Below are 20,914 nucleotides of genomic sequence, written 5' to 3'. Positions count from 1 at the left end.
ATCAAGAAGATCTGAATCGGCTCCTTCGCAAAGCTAAAGACCGTGGGTTTCCGAGCATGATAGGGTCATTAGACTGCATGCATTGGGATTGGAAGAACTGCCCCACTGGATGGCAATGAGGCTTTAGTGGAAGGTCGAGAAAGCCAATTGTTGTGTTAGAGGCGGTTGCCTCATATGACACATGGATCTGGCATGCTTTCTTTGGAGTCCCTGGATCTCAAAATGACATTACAGTTCTTGGGCGTTCACCCATCTTCAATAACTTGACGGAAGGTAAAGCACCTCAACTTGACTATTACATCAACAGCGGTCAATACAATATGGGGTATTACTTAGCAGATGACATCTACCCAAAGTGGGCAACACTTGTCCAAACAATTCCAAACCCTAGGAATGACGCAGAAAAGTTGTTTACCTTACACCAAGAGTGTGAAATCTCGTTCCTGAATTTCACTATTGTAATCTACGTATTTCGTATAGGCGGGATTTATAGTATTTTCGTGAATTTAAATTAATTCTAGATTTTAATTACCTAATTACAAAGTTTGAATTTTTGAAAATAATTATTAAATCCGAAGACCTTCAAGGGTCACTCTTAATGTTTTTAATTGGGCTCGACCTCACAAGCACTTAAGCGAAGGCCATATGTGAATCGGAACGATAAAGGAACGTTACAGATGTTTTAGAAGTTTCTTCAAAAAAAACAAAAAAAAAAAAGAAGAAAATTTGAAACTGCGGTGTGGCAGAAAAGAGGAAAGGGGGGAAAGGAATCAAAAATGAGGGGGGAGAGAAACGGGTCACTGAACCCATGCAAAACCAACGGGCAGAGCCATTGGAATTAGTTGGTCTCCCAGCAAATTTCCAGCGAGTTGAAGTTTCTCATCACTTTGAAATCATTTCTCATCTTCCCCTCTACCTATTCTATCCCAAATTCCATGCAAAATAACCTTGAAATTGGGAAAATCACACCGGTGGGTGTGCGGGTTCATAGAGGACGATTCCCCAAATTTGAAACAAATTTCTTCGATTACCACCATCTATAGCCTCTTCTTGAGGTCTGGAATAAAGCCCAAACAACTATAGGGGCGGCCGAGTACCGGAGAAGCCAAATCAAATCACCTAAATTTCTAGGGTTCCTGCGGGTATGGACAAAATTGGGGCTTTTCCCAGCCAAATTGGACTTGGCCACATGTATAAAACTTGCTCTACACATGGAGATCTTCATTTTTGTAAATTTTGGTAATTTTTAAAAATAGTTGAATTTTTCTAGCAAGTCAGGGCGGTGAACCGCCACCCGCTGCGGCGACCTGACTAGTGGGCCGACAATGTTCTTTTAAGTTCAATTAGATGCCCTGATTTCATAATTGATATCTGTATGATGTGGTTTGATTGTTTGAACTTAATTTCATTACGATACATCACTTGACCTTTATATGAATCAACGATCCGACCGTTGGATCGTCACCAAACCTTAATGTGTTATAGAACGTAATATTTGAGGATAGCTGGAACTGACGGATCGGGAATCCGATGTACGGATCTTCCTGAATTGGATTTCTAAGTTTGTAAAATCAAGCGTTGCCCTCCACTTGAATTTGTAATTAGCAAAGATCCGACCGTCGGATCATGATGAAATTTTGGTAGGTTGTTTTAGAAGCATAATGTGGACCTTAGAAGGTTACAGATCCGAAATCCAATGTGTGGATCTTCCGGATTGAATTATGTAGAATTATGGACCCTACCTTTGATCGAGAGTTGAGTTTTGGTCAACATGTCTCGAAACGTTCCAAATACTAAAATTAGTACTACGGGAGACTTAAGTGAAGTCTAGTGGACCTACATTGGTTGGAGAGTGACTTGAATATTGTGATATGGTTATTACCTTAATTTCTTATATTAATATCATTTGTAAATGTGCATTGGACTTATAAATATGATTTCTATTGAAATGTGATTTTCATATATTTAGCCATAGACTTATGTTCATTAAACATGATTTGGCTTGTGTATTGATGATAATGGTGATATATGGATGTTTAATTATTTCTAGTAATGTGAATGATAAGTATGATAAATTTATGGCTATGTGATCTTAGAATCCTATTTGAAATATTCTGTAGAACTTATATGCTTGTGTGATATATTAGTTGGTGGCCATGAGAAGTTGATGGTGTAGGAGACTACGTTGTAATTCATAGGGATTAGTGTGATGTGGAGAAATGTGAGTGACTTTAATATATGTTATATTGGTGATTACCCATGTTTTCATAATTATTATCATGTGAGGATATATCTTGGTTTTATAAATTTTTTTTTTTTTATTGAATTGTTATTTTTAATACTTAGCCATCAATTTATGTTCAAGAAGTGAGATTTGACGTGTATAATTGAAATATGGGTTGATTTGTATGATTGGTATGTTGTGATGAAATGTGAGGCTAGGAGTGGACTGTTAACCATTGTGATGGGGATTTGTTGCTTCGACATTGTTTCATTTCCCGGTTGAGTGATGGTCCGGAATCGTATCCACTCGGATTCCATTGAGGGATGGTCCGAAATCTCTTCTACTTCACGATTCCGTTAAGTGATGGTCCGGAATCCTTTGTACTCCACGATTCCATTGAGTGATGGTCCGGAATCCTTTCTACTCCACGATTCTGTTGAGTGATGGTCCGGAATCGTATCCTGGGTTGGATATCGTTGAGTGGTCCGAAATCCCATTCTTAGGAGAAGTAGGTTTGGCTTAACTTTGTTACTCTAACTTTCGTTTTCGTATATTGTGAATAATGGTTTTGAGAATATTGTGAATTGAATTATAAAAGCGGTTGTACGTCTGTGGGATTACTTCGAGATTTTCTACGATTCAATTATGATTTCATAGTTTATGAATTAGAAGATATGGGAATGATTGTTATTATTTTGACCATATTAGTTAATTAATGTGGCTAGAGCATGGTTTTGTGCGTTGTCGGTTCTTAAATATGATGTATGTTGTGAATTGAGATATCATGTTGAGTCATAATGATTTATATGAAGGATGGAAGTGAAATCTTGATTTTTCATGTGGGTTGTTATGTTACCTTGAGTCTAGGAATTTTATGCTTGTCAAGTTCTATTGATTGATGTGATAATTGGATGGTGTTGGAACGCTTATAGGTGGATGAATGACGAGATGACTAAAAATTATTATTGTGCTTTGTTAAATGTTCCTTGAGGTGCTACATGATTGAATTGTGGTATTATGTTGAGACATAGTGGTCTATGTGTTGAATGTTCGATTGAAGTGAAATGACGAACTACGAATGGCTTGATCCCTAATGAGGGTACGTAGGCAGTCGAACGAGGAGGTTAGATGCAGCCATAAAGTATAGGGAAAATTACTATGCGATTCAATTCTCGAGTTGTGATTTGCCATATTCGAGAGGTGAGGTATGTTAGAGATACAGGTATTTAGTGACGTCACGTGTCGATTCTGGACGTATGTCGGGATCGGGGCGTGACAAAGAGGCATACCGGAAAGATGTTGAGAGAACTTTCGGTATTCTACAAGCACGGTGGAAGATCATCAGTGAACCGGCAAGAGGGTGGAGTCGAGAAAATTTGGACTCCATCATGATGTCTTGCATCGTATTACATAATATGATAGTGGAGGATGAGCGAGATGGGTATATTGATGGAGAGTCCGATGACGACCAAGAAGATCCAAATAGGTTAAGAAGGGCTCATGCAAAAATATATGATGGGCCTAATTTGCCTTTCAATCCAAGAACTACTAGTATTTCTATAAATGAGTACATGAGATGCTATAGAATGATACGTTCTTTTAGGCATTTGTTTACCTTTATCGCCCTATATGACGATGTATGTTAACTTATGGTGCAATTATTTGCTTGTTTGTTCAGGTCATGCATGATCATTAAACTTAAATATTTTTCAACATTGCATGGCAACCATGACCATAGAGACAGAATCAGCCATCTCATCACTTCCAATATTCACTGGCTTGAGGAAGTCTGACTTCATCAACCTAAATCAGAAGAATTACAAATTTTAAAGGGGTTTGCATGTGGAACACAACATATACCTAATAAAATTTGGACCAGGAAAAACAAATAATGGATACGCAAATAGTGTTCAAATTTGAACAAAAAAAAAGTCTCATCCCGTTCCACGCATAAATATTGTACCAAACAACAGACAGAACATGGGTATTTAATCATTTTAATCTTTTGGTTCCGTTCCGTCCATGCGCTACCAAACGCAGAACGGAACAACCATCCTACGTGTACCAAACATAACACGGAACGTCCGTTCCATCCCGTCCCGTCTGCGTACTAAACAATACCTGAAAGCACCAAATTTGTCTTTAATTTTGTGATTAATTTGGATTTTTTTGTGTTGGGAATTCTGAATTTTGTCTTTAATTTTGGTTTTTGTATTTTGAATTTGTAGTCTGATCTTCCAGTGGAGTTACAACATCCAAATTTGCATTTTTGTATTGTGGATGCAAATTTCTTCCTCCTTCTTCTTGGACAAAATTGCACCTACAAAACAATCAACACCTTATGGTCAAGGTCAAGAGCCTCACGCACCTATGATGAATGGGGGGCTTTAGCCGAAGAACCTTTGATGCCAAATTTAGAATTTAGAGAGAAAAATGTTTAGAGAGTTTTTCAAGAGTGTTGGAAGTGCCTTTTGGAGAAGAAAATAGGGTTTTTATAGGAGATGGTGTAACTTATGGTTTAATGTGTGATATAATGAATTAATTAGGCAATTAATCCATTAATTGGTTAATCAACACATTTTTGGAATAAATATTTTGAGGGTTATGTGATTTATGTGGAATATTTTGTAAGTTATGGAATGATTACCTTGTGGAAAATATAGGATGAGGATGGATGAAATAATTTTGAATTTGTTATCTATTTTGGGCACCTTTGATTTGATTGAATGATGATTACCCGCTGCTCGCGCCTAGGAATCTCGTTGTAGCTGAAGGGTATTTTTGTTCTCTTTTGTCTAAAAATTCACGTGTCGCCTTGTGATTATTTTTTGCTCAACATGTATGTAAGGACCACAACCATCCAAATTCTGCATTTTTCTAATAAATTGTGAGAAAAATGAATTATGAGGAAATTATGGGAGATCGTGTCAGGCTTTGTTGGCCATGAAGTTCCCCATACAGGTGATTAATCATTTCCCAATCTGTGCTCAATTTGGTTGATGAGAAAATGATTGAAAAAGATTTTTTTTTATTTTTTTTTTATTTTTTTTGGGTTTGTGTATGGAGTATGGACTATGGACTATGTATTAATTTATAATTTTTTGGGGATACAGAGGTCATTGCTGGCTGAGATTACTGTGAGTTCAACATTTGTTTTTCTTATGATTTCTAGGCTTTTAGATTAAAAATGTTAGCTTCAATATCTTGGTATATGATCAAATACAAGATTGGGTAATGACACCAATAGAATCTGGGTTTATAGTAACTAACTCTTACTTCGTTCTTTATCATAGCATTATAGATTCAAATTGGATTTGGTGCTGTTGTCAGTTGAATTTTTTTATACGTATAGATATAAAATATTTATTACCTGTGTAAAATATGATTGGATGATAATTCGGCGTTGGGTCGTTGTATATCATGCTTCTGTTGCTCATCACCGATGGGAACCCTATCACTCCGAGGGCATGAGACAGGTAATTTTTTTCATTCAGTTTTTATCTGGGTATTTTTTTTTGTGGCTGCCATTGTGTGATGATCCAGGTAAAAAGTTTGATTTTTTTTTTTTTATTTACAGGCTATAGCTAATGTTGATGCTTTGCTGAAGAAGTATTGGGCTGACATTACGGTTATGGGTATGTTTACTCATGAAAATTGATCGCTCTGTTTTTATATTATTTTTTAGTGTCAAAACCAGGCATTATATATAGAGTTTTTACCGCTCTAACAAGTTGTTGGTAATTTGCAGTTTTCAAGACTGGTGCTTCAAATTGTGCCTTCAGGACCAGCTTATGCAAAGTTTGTGAAATACCAAGGTCATTATTTCTGTGGCAGTATATCTAATTTATAAATTCATTCTCTTGCTGGCTTCTAGCCCTAGTATTTGAATTTTTATCATAAGTTCTGTGTTTACCTTTTTTTTTTTTTCATTCGAGTAAACACAAGACCATATGATTTAAAATGCAAAGAGAGACGATGAACTGTTTTTGATATTTTATTTCTCTTGGTGGGTTTAGATTTGGGCATTTTAAAGTTGGATTCATGAGTTTTGCTTAAGATATGATTTTTGGGTTATGAATGATCTGCCAATGAGAAAGTTTGCATTTTTTTGCGTGGTTGGATTCATGGGTTTTGCTTAAGCTTTCAGGTAATGGCATTTCCAAAAAGTAAAATTTTGCATCTTTATTTAAGCTAAGAATTCAGCTTTTGGGTTGCCTTGAGATCAGGATTTATAGAAACGCTTTTCAGATTCTGGGAAGGTCTATTGGTTGGGCTGATAGCATGTCTAAAATTTCTGTTCTGTTATTAAGCTTTGTGATCGTGTATGTATTGGTTGTTTTGTTTCTTAAAATTGTGTGATTAAGAGAGACCCTTTTGAAATTATGTGAAAATCTATATTCTGGATGAATGTAATTAGTTAAATTTGTAATGTTTATGTTAGAAATCTAATTGCTGAAATTTGAGTATTTTTCTAAGTTAAGCATTTAGTTACTGAATTGCTTGAAATCAGTATTTAAAGAATTTTTTTGTAGAGCACCAATTTGCTAAAAAAATTGTTTATTTTTAAGTTAATTATGTATGAATTACTTGGAAATGTTCATATGAATTTGTTATAAACTTGAATAGAACTTATATCTGCATGTTGAATATGCCATTTGACAAAGTGGTATTGTGGTCAGATTCACTTCTCAATCATAAAAGTCGGATTTTAGGTTAGGAATCTGACTAGAAAATAGGAAATGAATTAAGAAGTGTAATCAGAAAATAGTGAAAACAGAACCCAATAATTCCACTTCAGTTGGTATTTCTTAATGAAAGAAACTAATACAATAATTAAGGGTATGTTTGGGACCCGATTCTGTGCGGGTTAGAATTATTTCCTTAAACTATAGGTACAAAAATGTTCGGGAGATCTACTCAGTAAGTGAAATGGGAATGACATCTACGTTGATGAGGATGACTACTGTGTAACGGGTCAATCTGAAATTTCATTTTTTAGCTAATGAATGAACTCTGATGAGTGAACTCGTAACATGAATGAACTCTTACATGACGAATATATCTAGAACCGATGTTATTATTACTTCTTCTTTCATTGTGTTTTTCGGTTCGAATAAGAAAGTAAGCCTAATGTGGATTTGAGTTTTATGTTAAATTAGTAGGCACCCAATCTCTTAATACTTAAAATGACGTAAAATTAGTTTCATTATTCGAATAAGAAAATTCTTTGACTTACCAATTACATATTTGTCAACTCAGGACTACATGTTACCTTATCTTCTGTCTCAAATAAATATTTGGGCCATGCAACAATTGGCAGTTTCGCAATGTTTCTGATTCTTTTATTGCATTTGCAGACGATAAACCATATTGAGAGTGAAGGAATCTCTTTCTTTTGAGCTGGTACATTGAGAGCGGAGGAATCTCTTTCTTGATACGCAATATGGAAATTCATGGACTTAAGAAAGAGATTCCTCCACTCTTGCCAACTTGGTACGCAATATGGAAATTCATGGACTCTTTTGCTTGCCTCTTTTTATTTGTATTTGTTAATTACATGAGAAATTTTCAAACCCACCGCAGCGCGCTGACATGAATTCTAGTATATCCTATACCTATATTTTGTTTCTTATGAACATTACGATGTAAATAGATTTTGAGATAGATGTAGACAAATTTTAAATTTCACACATTTAAAAGAGTTTTAAAGCTTGTGACATTGTGCAGGCTCAATTGCTAGTACTTACATAGAAGTTCAATTGTCAATTTCAACTATGTACCTTATATTGTACCTTGTATTGTGGAATTGTGGTTGAATACTGGGTGAACTCGATTTTTGATCTTTAATTATTTTTTAGATTGAAGTTAAAAACAAGGAGAGGCCTGAACCAGCAACAGACTCATCACTTCCACTTGCTTGCTCTGACTCGTCGCTTCCGCTTGCTTCCTCAAACGACTCATCGCTTCTGTAGGAAAAGTGATTTTCCTTAACAATTGAATGTACCCAAGTACAATATTTATACATGAATTGTCGTCATAACCATCCTTGACTACTTGCAACATAAATGACAAATGAATTACACAACGGAAAGTGGTTACAAAGAACTTATAACAAAATAAAGTACAAATAAATTGCATAACGGAAATTGGTTTCAAAGAACTCATTCAATAGATGATTAAGAGGGTAACTCCCTAACACTTCCCCGACAAACTTGATGCCTGTGAGTAGACAAGTTTGGAAATGAGCCAATGAAACCGATATGAAAGAAGTATATGCAAGAGCACGATATTCGGCCTCAGCACTAGAGCGGAGATAGTACGTTGTTTCTTAGCCCTCCAGGAAATGAGGTTAGGACCCAAGAAAACACAGTAGCCAATAGTGGATTGACAAGTGTCGAGACACCTTGCCCGATCGGCATCCCATTAAGCAACAAGAATAGACGAATCCGGAGAACATTGGAGAAAAGTTTTGCTCCAGACATACCCAAATAGCTTGGGATGTGGCAAGACCATCAATCTGAGAGAGAACAGGTTCCGTAAAAGTCACACGAAGTAAAGGTTTGAAGTGACCTTCCCATAGAAGGTAGTTGGTATCTGTTAGTTTGACAGAAACAAGGGTGGCAATGTTTGGAGTAGGAGGAAGAGAATAAGAGGAAGAAGCTGTTGCGTGAGTTGGTTTTAGAATAGGAATGTAAATATTGTGTAAATATTAGTGTCCTTTATTAGGAAGGATATTTCTTATGTCCTTTTTTGGTTTACCTTGGAGAACAAGGATTGTATGTATTATATTCCCAATTATGCAATACATGAAAATTAAGCCGCAAAATTCTATTGAAGCAGCCATGAGGGAAAGCACTAGGGATTCCAAGATCGAAACTTAGGCAAGAAAAGATGATACCATGTAGAAAAGTGATTTTCCTTAACACTCAAATGTACATAGAGTACAATATTTATACATGAACTGTCCTCATAACCATCGTAGATTATTTACAACATAAACGACAAATGAATTACATAACGGAAAGTGGTTAAAAAGAACTTGTAACAAAATAAAGTAGAAATAAATTGCAGAACAAAAAGTGGTTACAAAGAACTCATTCAATAGACGATTAAGAGGGCAACTCCCTAGCAGCTTCCATTGCTTCAGAGCTTCCACTTTCGTCCTCTGACTCATCGCTTCCACTTGCTTACTCAGATTCATCGCTTCCATTTTCTTCATCAATAGCCATCTCTGCCACTTGCTTCCTCAGATTAGTTGTTTCCACTGGCTTCAGGATCAACACTCCCACTTGCTGCAGACTTACCTTGTTATTGTCGCGAAATGACATCAAATTTTAATTTCTCAGCATCTTCGGCATATAACAGGCATATTCCACAATTTTCCACCGTATAGTTGTACTGGAAAGGTTTCGCTTCGAAGTGAACAGAGACCTCGGTGAAACGGCAGTAAAAATCCGATGACCATTTTACTCCCTCTTCATATTCAAGGTCTTTATACAATACGAACACGTGCTTTGAATCTAAATTGCAACCATCACCATTTCCACCCTTGCACGGGACAAAGACAGGACAATCGATTCCATGACTTTGACCCTCTTCAGTTTTGAAATTGTACTTGCACTCAAACTGCATACCTGGTTGATCTTGACGTCCGGATGCGACTTTTCCCGATTTATCTTGGTGTCCGGATGCCACAACAGATAGAGCGAATCCCAAGAAACCTTTTCGAAACCAGTTTGCAGGAAGCTTGACATTTATTGAAGCCCCCTCATTTTGATGTAAGAACCAATTTGGAATTTCATATCCCGGACATACAATTGTAACTAAGGGCTCAGAAAACTTTTTCTGCAACATTAATTGACATCATGTTACTTAACACACAGAGAGAGAGAGAGAGAGAGAGAGAGAGAGAGAGAGAGAGAGAGAGAGAGAAAGAAAGAGAGAGAGAGAGACATACGTAATCTTCCTTTTCTTTTAACTTTGAAGACGCAGTTGCCACTCGCATGATTCTAAGCTGTGCATCAACCATTATGCTGCTTCTTGCATCAGCATCATAACCCAACCTTCCGCAATTATAAAAGAGATGTTGCTCTTCAAGCAATTCATATCTATTCCAACATTGCGTAATTGCAGTAATTGAACTTGACACTGTCATCAGTGACTTGCACCCATCTGCTTGAAGACGACTTAGCACTGGGAGCTCTGGTAAAGATTCAAGGCTCGTGCACTCGATTAAGAAGAGGCAAGACAGCTGAGAAGCTTGTTTGATGGTTGAGGGTACGCTCCGAATTTTGGTTCCATTCAGATTAATACCCAATAATGAGGTTAAGCAAATGAGATCCTCAGGGATTTGTAAAATTCCGCTTTCACCGAGGTCTAGTACTTCAAGAGAAAGCAAACCAACTGAGCCAGTCGGTTGAGGAAAATTTTGAAGTTTCCAACAGCCATTAAAGCTGAGAGTTTTAAGATTTGTTAAGTTGTAGATGCTACTTGGGACAACTTTAAGTTTCTCGCACCGACCAAGATCTAATGTTTGAAGGCCAACTAGATTTCCAACAGACTGGGGAAGTTCTTCAACTGCTGTCCCTTCTAAACGAAGAAACTTCAGGTGTTCCATTGGCTCCAGTATTTCAGGGAATTTGTAAAATCTAGTGCAACCAGTGAGATCAAGTCCCTTTATGCCACTGCCGCTTAAACTTAAGAATTTAATGTTGTCTGGCATGTCTGGAAGATACTCGAGACTCTTGCACCATGAAAGATCAAGATAAGTAAGCTTGTCAAGATCTTTAAAATACGAAGGGATTTCAACCAAACTTTCACATCCACAAAGATCTATGTCCTCAATATTTGGACTCTCCAAGAGGTTTGGAAGTGCAGTTAGACATTTGGAATAACGAAGTTTGATCACTTTTAAGTTCATAAGTTTCTGTAACAAATTAAAGAGAAACGGTAAGAATTAACAACTTAGTCTAAATAAGTTCTACACTACTAGTATCTTTCACAAAATCTATAATAAACACATATACCTGGCCTTCATTCCAAAGTTGTGTGACTTGGCTGCCCGGCATATGAAGCTCAACAAGATTTTCAGGAGAAAATTTTGGGGACAAAGATTTCAAAGGATATCCCTTCCAGGAAAGATAACGAAGAGAATTGGGAAGAGAGAGAGACAGGTTCAATTTGCAGTACTCTCTAGAACTGTCAGCATTTTGCCACATAGAATTATCAACATTGAGCAGTCTCAGATTATACATTTTTTTGAAGTCTGCACGATCCAAGTTTTTCTTTCCAGTGCTGGACTCGTTAAAGAATATGGCTTGAACCTTTTCCGTACCCTGATAATAAACAACAAAGCATAAATGTGAACACATTAACATGCAACAAAATTTAATCAAAACTACATTTGTAGGAATATGACTTATTTATTGTAATTGAGTTTTCTCTAGCTGTCTTCTCATAGGAAGTACACGGTGTCTTATTCATCTCTTTCTTTTCTTTATTGTTTAAAAGGAAAAGTGAATGCACTTGTGGCTCTTACCGTGTTTTTTTCCAATACATGATAGACATCCTCAGCAATGAACAACCTACTCCGTCTTCCAGGCTCTTCAATACATTGTTCGAGAACAATTGCCCTACCTGTTTCTTGTACCAAATCATGCATATCTATGGTTTTTTGTTCTGAATCAATCGATATGAGAGACCTATCACAGAGAACTCTAATTCCATCTGCCGCACAAAAATCACCATGCTTTTGGCCAAAATTTGCCATTTTTTTTACATATTCAATATGACACCCTTTATAAAAGCATGCTATATCAAGAAATATCTCCTGCTGATCTCTTTCTAATCTATTATAGCTTACTCTGAACGTATATTGAATTTCTGCATTGGGATAATTTTTCAGTTTTCTCAATACATCTTCGCACTCGTCTATGCTCTTACATGGAAAGAATAAGGAACCCAAAATTTCAAGAGCCAGTGGAATGCCTCCAGCATATTCTACCACCCTTTTTGACAAGTCTGTATACTCTTCTCTAGGAGAGTTATCATTGAAAGCATGAAGTTGAAAGAGCCGAAGAGCGTCATCAGTTTTTAATTTCTCAACCTCATATATATATTTTTCATCACTAACAGCTTTCAAGAGTACGCTCCTTTCTCTACTTGTTACAATGATTCTACTTCCATTGCCGTACAGAAGATTATCCGCAGCTACATCTTTTATTTGCCTTGGGTCAGTAACATCATCAAAAACAATGAGAACCTTTGTACGGCTGAGCCTTTCTCGAACAAAAGTCAAATCTACGGAGAGATTTTCTTCCTTTAAGATCTCTCTAAGAAGTGTCTTTTGCAATTGATCGATTCCATCTTTTTGCTCTGATTTCTCCCTAACATTGTAAAGAAAACAAGAAGCTTCGAAGTTAGAAGAGAGTCCCTTGAACAGAGCCTTGGCAAGGGTGGTCTTTCCAATACCTCCCATACCCCAAATGCCTACAGTGAGAACATTTACCGAACCATTAATGCTTAATAATGATTCAACTTGCTCGATGCGGCTTGTCATTCCAACCAAGCCCTTTAAATCATATGCGGCGGTTTCACGTTTCAATTTAGTTGAAATATCTTTCACAACTTCTTCAATGAAATCAGCATCCGTCCTGCAAAATATGAATATGAATGACAAGCAATATATAGTAAGTATTGCCTTCACTAGTCTATAAGAATTGTTTAAATCGGATAGTCATAAATAGAAATTAGTTTTTACTAAAACCCAATTTAAAAACAATGTACACGCAGTGTATTGACGTTTTTGCCTCTGTTTCACAGTTTAATTTTCTTTTTATTTTTCATTTTGCGCAGTAAAATTACTAATATGCCCTTTGGCCCCGCTGGTTATCGATTTTACCGACGTGTGGGTCATCTGATATTGCTTTCTTCCAGTGTCGCTCGCTCAGTGTAACCGGTATACAAGTAGTATATCACGTTTTATTATACAAATTGAGAGATATATATGATAAAAAGTTAATAACTTAAAAAATAAAAAATTTCGCCACTTCTATTAAAACATATGATGTACAACTTGTGTTCCATCGTAACTAAAAATTTCTCCCCTTTGACATCAATGTCTCTTATTTTAGTTCCCTTTTATGTGCTATGGAACCAATTTCAAAACCAAGATTGAGATTAGAAGAATGAGGAATTAGCATGAATATAAGCCGATTCAGTAGCAGCAGCGAAAGCAGTGAAATTTTCAACTGTAGATCAAGATTCATTCATGAAGGAAGGAGATTTAGACCTAGTTTGGGAGTGAGGTGCTTAAAAAAAAAGCACCCATGAAAAAAAGCTGTGGGGGTTTTAGGTGTTTGGTAAACTAAAAAAAAAGGGCTTATTTTGGAAGCTGCTGTGAGAATAAGCTGAAATCAAAGGAAAAAGCTGAAGCTGCTATTTGTAGCTTTGGAAAACTGGCTTTTTTTCAAAGCACTCGAAGCTACAGTGCTTCTTTAATGAAAAGACTCACTATTAGACTGCTTTTTTTTCCAAAAGCACTTTTACAAAAAAGTTTACCAAACACTCTGTTGATTTATTTCACAGCCGCTTATTCTCACATCAGTTTTTTTTCAAAGCACAGCAATACCAAACCAGCCCTTAGTCCTTCGCGAACAAGGTAAAACCCACCACTCCACCCTGCTCAATCTCAAAGTCTCATGCATTCTTAGCTCAATTCAGCTTTTGGGTCTGTTCATTTCGCTATTACTTGTTCTGGATCTGGGCTAATTCGCACATCCATTTGTTTGGTTACCGAAAAAATTCATATGAATTACAAGTTTGAACTTATACCTATTAACTTGGTTATCACTAAGGCGCTTCTAGAGGTGGCATTGAAGCTTGCAGATGATGAGGAATCAGGGGATGAGGAGGAAATGGTTAAGGCGGAGGACGAAAGGCGTTGTCTGTTGGGTTTAATTGGTGTCCCGACTCCCGGAAAGTCTGCACTCACTAATTATATAGTCTGTTCTTTTGAATTTTGTGGTTTAAGGGTATTTAATTTGATGGTGTTTTTGATGAATTGTTGAATATGGCGTTGGTTTAGTTAATGATTTTATTGGGTATGGTTTACGGTTTTGCTATTAAGTATTGAGTAGTTTTTTCATTTGAATAACAGTTTGATTGATGGTGTGGCGATTCATTTCTCAAAAAAAAAACAAAGATGATTGGTTTTCAGTAAGGTATACACAAGGGCTATAGGATTAGTATAAGGAAGTTTTAACGAAACACTTCTGACACTGTTTGTTATAGGATTAGTATAAGGTGTCAAGGGCTATAGGATTAGTATAATGAAGCATTGGAGGGGAAAAAAATAGGGTAAACTGTTTTTTTTCATTTGAATAACAGTTCGCTTGATGATGTGGCGATTCATTTCCCAAAAAAAAAAGATGATTTTGTATGGGGTTTTCAGTAAGGTATACACAATGTCTATAGTACTAGTATAATGAAGCATTGGAGGGAAACAAAGTGTAAATTTTTCTTGGTGTATAAGATAATTTGATGAATCGGTCATGGTTTAGAATTTTATCAAATAGCATTATATTTGTATTGACCATGGATAAGTTACATCAGAATTTTATCAAATAGTATTATATTTGCATTGACTATGGATAAGTTACAATCTGCCTAATTTCCCTGAAAGCAATATTTTCATGGTCACTGCAATTTGGTCAGATAGATATCAAAATAGTTGTTTGCTTGAGCTGCTTGGCAGAAGCTTTCCAGGTCTCTCAACTCCTTTTCAGGTGGAGAAAGATGAGTTTTTGTTAGGTGTTTTGAGTGTTAAGCACGAGTAATGTGTTCTGTCCTCCTAACAAAAGCTTTCTTTGGAGGGAAACAAATGAAAAAGGTTTTGAGACTCCCATATTTGAGATATGTATTGGTTTGGAAGATTATGCTTTGTTCGTAAATTTGAATCTTTTAAGCACTTTGTTGGATACAAATGGTTGTAGCAATATTTTCAAAATATTTACCATATTAGTGGATTTTATATTTTATCTAACTTTTGTTGTAACCCACAACATCGCGCGGTACCCTGCTAGTTAAAGTCTATCTAATCAATATCCATTCCTATACAAATAAAAAAATAAAAATTGAAAAGAAATAGTCACAAATAGAAATTGACACCAAGTTGCAAAGTACGTTACCCTTTTTTGTTTGAAAAATCAAACCCAGAAAGATCGGCTGCTTCCACCAAAGCATCTTTCCACTCCATCACCTTATCCTCCTTGAAACGATTTTCAAGTTGAGCAAATGCATCTGCATAACTCCCCTTTTGTTTTCGCACATCTGATGGACTGATGTCGTAAAAAATGGGTACAACCATCTGGCCTTTTTTCTTGCATTTGAGTATATGCACAAGTTCCTTCAAGCACCATGAGGAAGACGCATAGTTTTTGGAGAAAATGATCACCGAAAGCCTTGATTTCTCTATTGCTTCTAGTAGGGCGGGTCCAATTTCGTCTCCTTTATTCAGCTTGTAGTCTATGTAGGTTTCGATTTTCTTCCTTTCCAAAGCGGCATGAAGATGGCTGGTAAAAGTAAGGCGGGTGTCCTCACCTCTGAAACTAATAAACACATCATACTTTTCTCGAAGAGGGGGCTTATCAACACCATCATCGTTATCATCAACAGCAGCATCAGCAGCACCAGAAGAAGAAGTCGAGGAAGAAAACGTCAATGATCTGCAGTACATGTACAACAGAGTCCCGATGGCGATGACGACGATGTTGAAAACTTGAAAGAACCCAATGAACTCCATCCCTCTATCTGTTAGAGAAGAGAACGAAGCAATCGAAGCGAGAGTATTTGATTACAGAGAGCAGAAAGAGAATCTGAAATACTCTTGCATTTGAGACTAGATCAGATTTAGTACAGAAAAATTGAAATTGTACCAGTTCTTGTTGAGTATGTGCATAAAGTTACAAACACACCAGCTGAGGACAAAAATTAAAAATTTGGAGAGACAGGGACTAGTCACCTAACAAGTATTTGATAATGCTACTACATTAAAATTTTCTTTCAAATTAAAAGAAAAAAAATCATCAAAGATCAAACAAAAAAACCATAAAAAATAAAAAGACAAAATTGCTCAAGCATATTCGGCGTTGAAATTGTTTGCATTCAAACGGAAGAAAAGGTAACAATATATCCTAGTTGAGGGCTTTAACAAATAAAGGTGAAATTAAGAATGAATATCCCACCTCCTCCTCTATGCGAGGAAGTGCCCGGAGGGTGATACCGGACAACTTCTACTCTATACAAACAAATCAAAACTAAATTCAAATGTTAAATTCAGTAATATGTGCCAAATCAAATTTGGCCGATAATTAACATAATACTAGATAGTAATGTTCGCGCGTTGCTGCAAGATTAAAAATTATTTAGATAATTATGTTTGAAAAATCATCAAAGTTGAATCTAGTGTAATGAGTACATGGATAACCTTTGAATAGTGTTTAAAGTCGAACGAATAAATGCATTGATAACTTTGTAAAAGTGCTTAAATTGTAGGGTAATAGATTTTGAATTTAGGTTCGATAAAGGCAAAAAATGGTAGAAGAGGAAAGTCAAATTTCCAATCAATTGTGTAAAAGGATTGAAATAATAGTATAATATCTTAAAATAAAAGTGACTATAGATGAAATTAATAAATTGCAATCGTTTTAATAAGAACAGCGATTTGAGAATTTTGAATATAACTGGCTCTACACACTCTTTTTGGTTGGTGACCATAATTGACAAAGAGATTATATTCATTGTCATTGTTTTGTTTCTGCTTTACAGCATCGTTTGTTAATGCATTTTAGATCTTTTAGACATATTGCAAACAAATTGTTATGACCAATTGAAAAACAAACAACTGCAAACAAATTGGGAAAAAGGAAAAAATTAACAAAGATGCAACACGCATATTAAAACAACACAACATATAACATTAAATGCAAACAAACTACTGAAATTAAAATTTCAATTTGAGTATAATAAAACCTAAACAAAATATGAAACTTTCTTCTAATTGTAAAAAATAAAATTAAACCAGATGGTATAAATTTGAACTCAATAATTTTAGAAGTTTAAATCACTTACCTTTTGTGTAGAGAATCTTGCAACGCAAACAAAACCAACTTGATGTTAAATAATGTCACGTTCTCAAACCCAATGAAAAACCAACATAAATATTATTGAACAATAAATTTATTAAACTGTGAAGTAACAAAATTTTTAACTACCACCAAAGATGTTTTAACCTATAAAAGAAAAGAAAAAAAAGCTGAACCACACTACAAAAGACATAAACGGAAATACAAATTTAACACGGAATGACATTTGATATACCAAAAAAATTTGAAGAATGATAAAAATACCAAGACACATTTATATATATATGTATAAACAATTATCAATATAATTAAAAAAAATTCTAAATTCTAAATTTGACATTACTTGTTAGCTCACCCTTTTTTTTCTTTCCAATTTCAGCAAAGGTACTTTGTAGCTTATATAAATTGTTGTGGCACTAATCTGCAATAGAAAACGAAGTCATAAATAAGATGTACAAAACAATAACACTATAACAATAATTTTTTTTTTTTCATTCAAAACAATGGCAACACACACACACACACACACATCTATATAAACATTTATCAAAATGATTAACAGAAATTTGTAAATTCCAAACTTAACGCTACTTAGTAGCCGGACTCACCTTTTTTTTTTCAATCTTAGCAAGAGCACTCTGTAGCTATATAAAAAGCTTTGACAATGATCTGCAATAGAAAATATAGTTACAAATCAGATACACAAGGGACCAATATTACAATGATTTTTTTTCATTCAAAGCACTAATAACTGAGAAAGCTCTAATTCTAAGAAACATTAAAAAAAATTACAAAGCGCTCTCACTTTAAAATAAGAAATCATTATCTAGGCACATAATTTTTCTTCCTCTTTATTCTTAAGCTCTGTTTCTAAGAAAGATTAAAAAAAAATTACAAAGAACACACACTTTAAATTAAGAAATCTCTATCCAAGCACTTAATTTATCTTCCTCTTTATGTTCCCCCTTCTTTTAACCAAATATTTTTTTAATATAACTAAATATAAATCCCAAATCGTAATCATCATACGGACTTCACTCAGCTACCTAAATGACTATTTTCCTAAGTATACACACATATACATGTAAATACCAGGGCATTCTTATACAAAAAATTTATTCATAAAACACACTCCATTTTTTATCCAACACAATATACATCTTAAATTATAATCTAAATGTAGCTGAATTTTATGATGTAATTAAAAAATAGGAACAAAGAGAAAGCGTTATATACATCATCCTTGACTTTGTAACCATGATAGACAAACTTGCTTTACAACAATGAGTGTCTATACTATTATCTACATCATCCTTGACTTTGTAACCGCAATTTAAGCATTCATAGTTATGGCTACATCGTAACCCTATCTAAGGAAAATTAGTTCTGATACATATACATCAAACAAGCCATCAAAATCGCCTAAATTCGCTATTTTTTATTACCAGAGCTCAAGTATACTGAATTCCACAAAACCCCAGCATCAGTAAACACCAAGCCCTGAAAATTCAAAAGCAACAAGAAATGAACCCAAATTAGACCAATAAACACTCAAAAGTTTTACAATATTTTAGCTTTAACTAACCCCAAATTTGAAAACAAATTATGGAAACAACACAGGAAGCAAAACCCAATGCATCATCTCTCTACCAAAAGATGCAGAAACAGGTGTACCAAGCAGCAATTTAACTAATGAAAACAAGCATATTCAATATTCACAAAATACAAACTAGAACAAACACATATCAAGCTCAAAAAACTGACTTGATCCAATCGAGTTGGCCCAAGTCTCCCTAAACATACAAAAATCCACCTAAAAGTTCAAAGCTCTGGGAAATTTTCAAAATACTCACCTGAGATATTCCCTTGCAGAAAACACAGATGAATCAAAGATCCCGGAGAAGGGTTCTTGAATCCACAGCAAAGCTTCCTTCTTTTTCCACAAAGACAAAGACTTTCCCGGTCAACAAAAAAACAAGTGCAACATGCCATTTATATAAAAATACTTGCCCAATAATTTTTTCTGGGAAAATTGTATAAAGGTATGTGAATGGAGATGGATTTTTGCAGAAAAAAACGTTTGGATGTGATTGGAGAAGAAAATAGAGGAAAAGAGAGAGGGCGACGGGTCAAAGAAGGCAGGCCATTTTTGTCCAATTCAGGCATTCTCCAACCGAGGGCTGATCAGATGACTCGTTTTAACCATCTGGCCGTCCAAGAAATTAAAATTTTAATTAACAATGCAGGGCCATATTTGCTTCCATCTCCAACCAAGAGCAAAGGATCATAGGACTCGTTTTAGCCTTTTCACAAAAAACCATCTCTAACCTAGGACCAAAGGGTTATAGGGCCAAACATAATTTATTATTTAAAAACTACAACTTAAATTCAAATCCAACGGCTAAGTAACGTCAGTTAGCTGTTGGTAACTGACGTCACGCCATTGGATTTGATTATTTTTTTTTGTTATAAATAGGGTGAATATTAGGCTATAATTCACACAACTTTGAATTCAATATATTTCAATTCAAGTTTGCAATGAATTCCAACTTTGGATCCACTTCAGATTCCAACTGGGGGTCCTCATCCAATTCCAAATTGGAAGAAAAATGGGAGCAAATGAGACGAGAAGATGAGGAGTCTGATGAAGAAGTTCAAGCAAGGTGCACCAAACAAAATAGAGCAGCAGTCATGACTGCGGCCATGGTGTGTCAACCAACTGAGGAACAACCTCAATAGGGTGGCTCTGTTGCTGGTTGCTATTACAAACCACGACACAGAGCGATGACGCATGCCAATTTGATGAACAACTACTTCAACCCCAACTCGGTGTACACAGAAGAGGATTTCAGATGTCGTTTCCGGATAAGGTGTCATGTCTTCGAACGTTTACTTCGTGATGTCAAGCAGGTCAATCCATATTTTCGACAGAAGCAGGATAGAGCAGGTCACCCTAGTTTCTCACCTCATCATAAGGTTATTATTGCACTCCGAATGATGGCCTATGGCTCCCCAGCTGATTCGATGGATGAAACTCATGGTATTTCTAAGTCTACATGCCTTGATTCTTTTGAATAATTCTGTGACATAATTGTTCAGGTTTACAAAGACGAGTACCTATGTGAGCCAAATCAAGAAGATCTGAATCGGCTCCTTCGCAAAGCTGAAGACCGTGGTTTTCTGGGCATGATAGGGTCATTAGACTGTATACATTGGGATTGGAAGAACTGTCCCACCGGATGGTAAGGAGGCTTTAGCGGAAGGTTGAGAAAGCCAACTGTTGTGTTAGAGACGGTTGTCTCATATGACATATGGATGTGACATGCTTTCTTTGGAGTCCTTGGATCCCAAAATGACATTACAGTTTTTGGGCATTCACCCATCTTCAATCGCCTGATGGAAGGTAAAACACCTCAACTTGACTACTAAATCAATGGTCATCAATACAATATGAGGTATTACTTGGCATATGGCATCTACCCAAAGTGGGCAACACTTGCCCAAACAATTCCAAACCCTAGGAATGATGTGGAAAAGTTGTTTACCT

The 20,914-nt window shown here is 35.7% G+C and overlaps 1 protein-coding gene, 1 long non-coding RNA gene and 1 pseudogene across 2 annotated transcripts; 2 read left to right on the top strand and 1 right to left on the bottom strand.

The window, feature by feature from the left end:
- The first annotated feature begins 3,980 nt into the window (after positions 1-3,980).
- Positions 3,981-8,309, top strand: LOC126585336 (uncharacterized; annotated as a pseudogene).
- Positions 8,310-9,126: 817 nt separating this feature from the next.
- Positions 9,127-19,460, bottom strand: LOC126585317 (disease resistance-like protein DSC1). The gene is made up of 9 exons (XM_050249709.1): positions 19,221-19,460; positions 17,977-18,036; positions 17,723-17,790; positions 17,354-17,369; positions 15,412-16,033; positions 11,763-12,876; positions 11,251-11,559; positions 10,182-11,150; positions 9,127-10,069 (listed from the first exon to the last, which is right to left on the bottom strand). Exons 1-9 carry the CDS (start codon positions 19,357-19,359, stop codon positions 9,533-9,535), a joined length of 3,834 nt encoding a protein of 1,277 aa, XP_050105666.1. The 5' UTR covers positions 19,360-19,460; the 3' UTR covers positions 9,127-9,532.
- Positions 13,338-14,328, top strand: LOC126585350 (uncharacterized). Its single transcript, XR_007610466.1, has 2 exons — positions 13,338-13,517; positions 13,869-14,328. It is a non-coding gene; the product is annotated as an uncharacterized LOC126585350 (long non-coding RNA).
- Positions 19,461-20,914: the final 1,454 nt, after the last annotated feature.

Source organism: Malus sylvestris, chromosome 10 (assembly GCF_916048215.2).
Source record: "Malus sylvestris chromosome 10, drMalSylv7.2, whole genome shotgun sequence".
Classification (NCBI taxonomy): domain Eukaryota; kingdom Viridiplantae; phylum Streptophyta; class Magnoliopsida; order Rosales; family Rosaceae; genus Malus; species Malus sylvestris.
Note: the sequence above shows the minus strand (reverse complement) of the source record. Positions and strands in the feature narration are given on the sequence as shown.

Coding starts and splice junctions, on each gene's coding strand:
- LOC126585317 (XM_050249709.1), bottom strand. CDS start 19,359: ATGGCATGTTGCACTTGTTTTTTTGTTGACCGGGAAAGTCTTTGTCTT. Junction 11,560..11,762: donor ATGTATTGGAAAAAAACACG/GTAAGAGCCACA, acceptor GTTTATTATCAG/GGTACGGAAAAGGTTCAAGC. Junction 10,070..10,181: donor TAAAAGAAAAGGAAGATTAC/GTATGTCTCTCT, acceptor TTAATGTTGCAG/AAAAAGTTTTCTGAGCCCTT.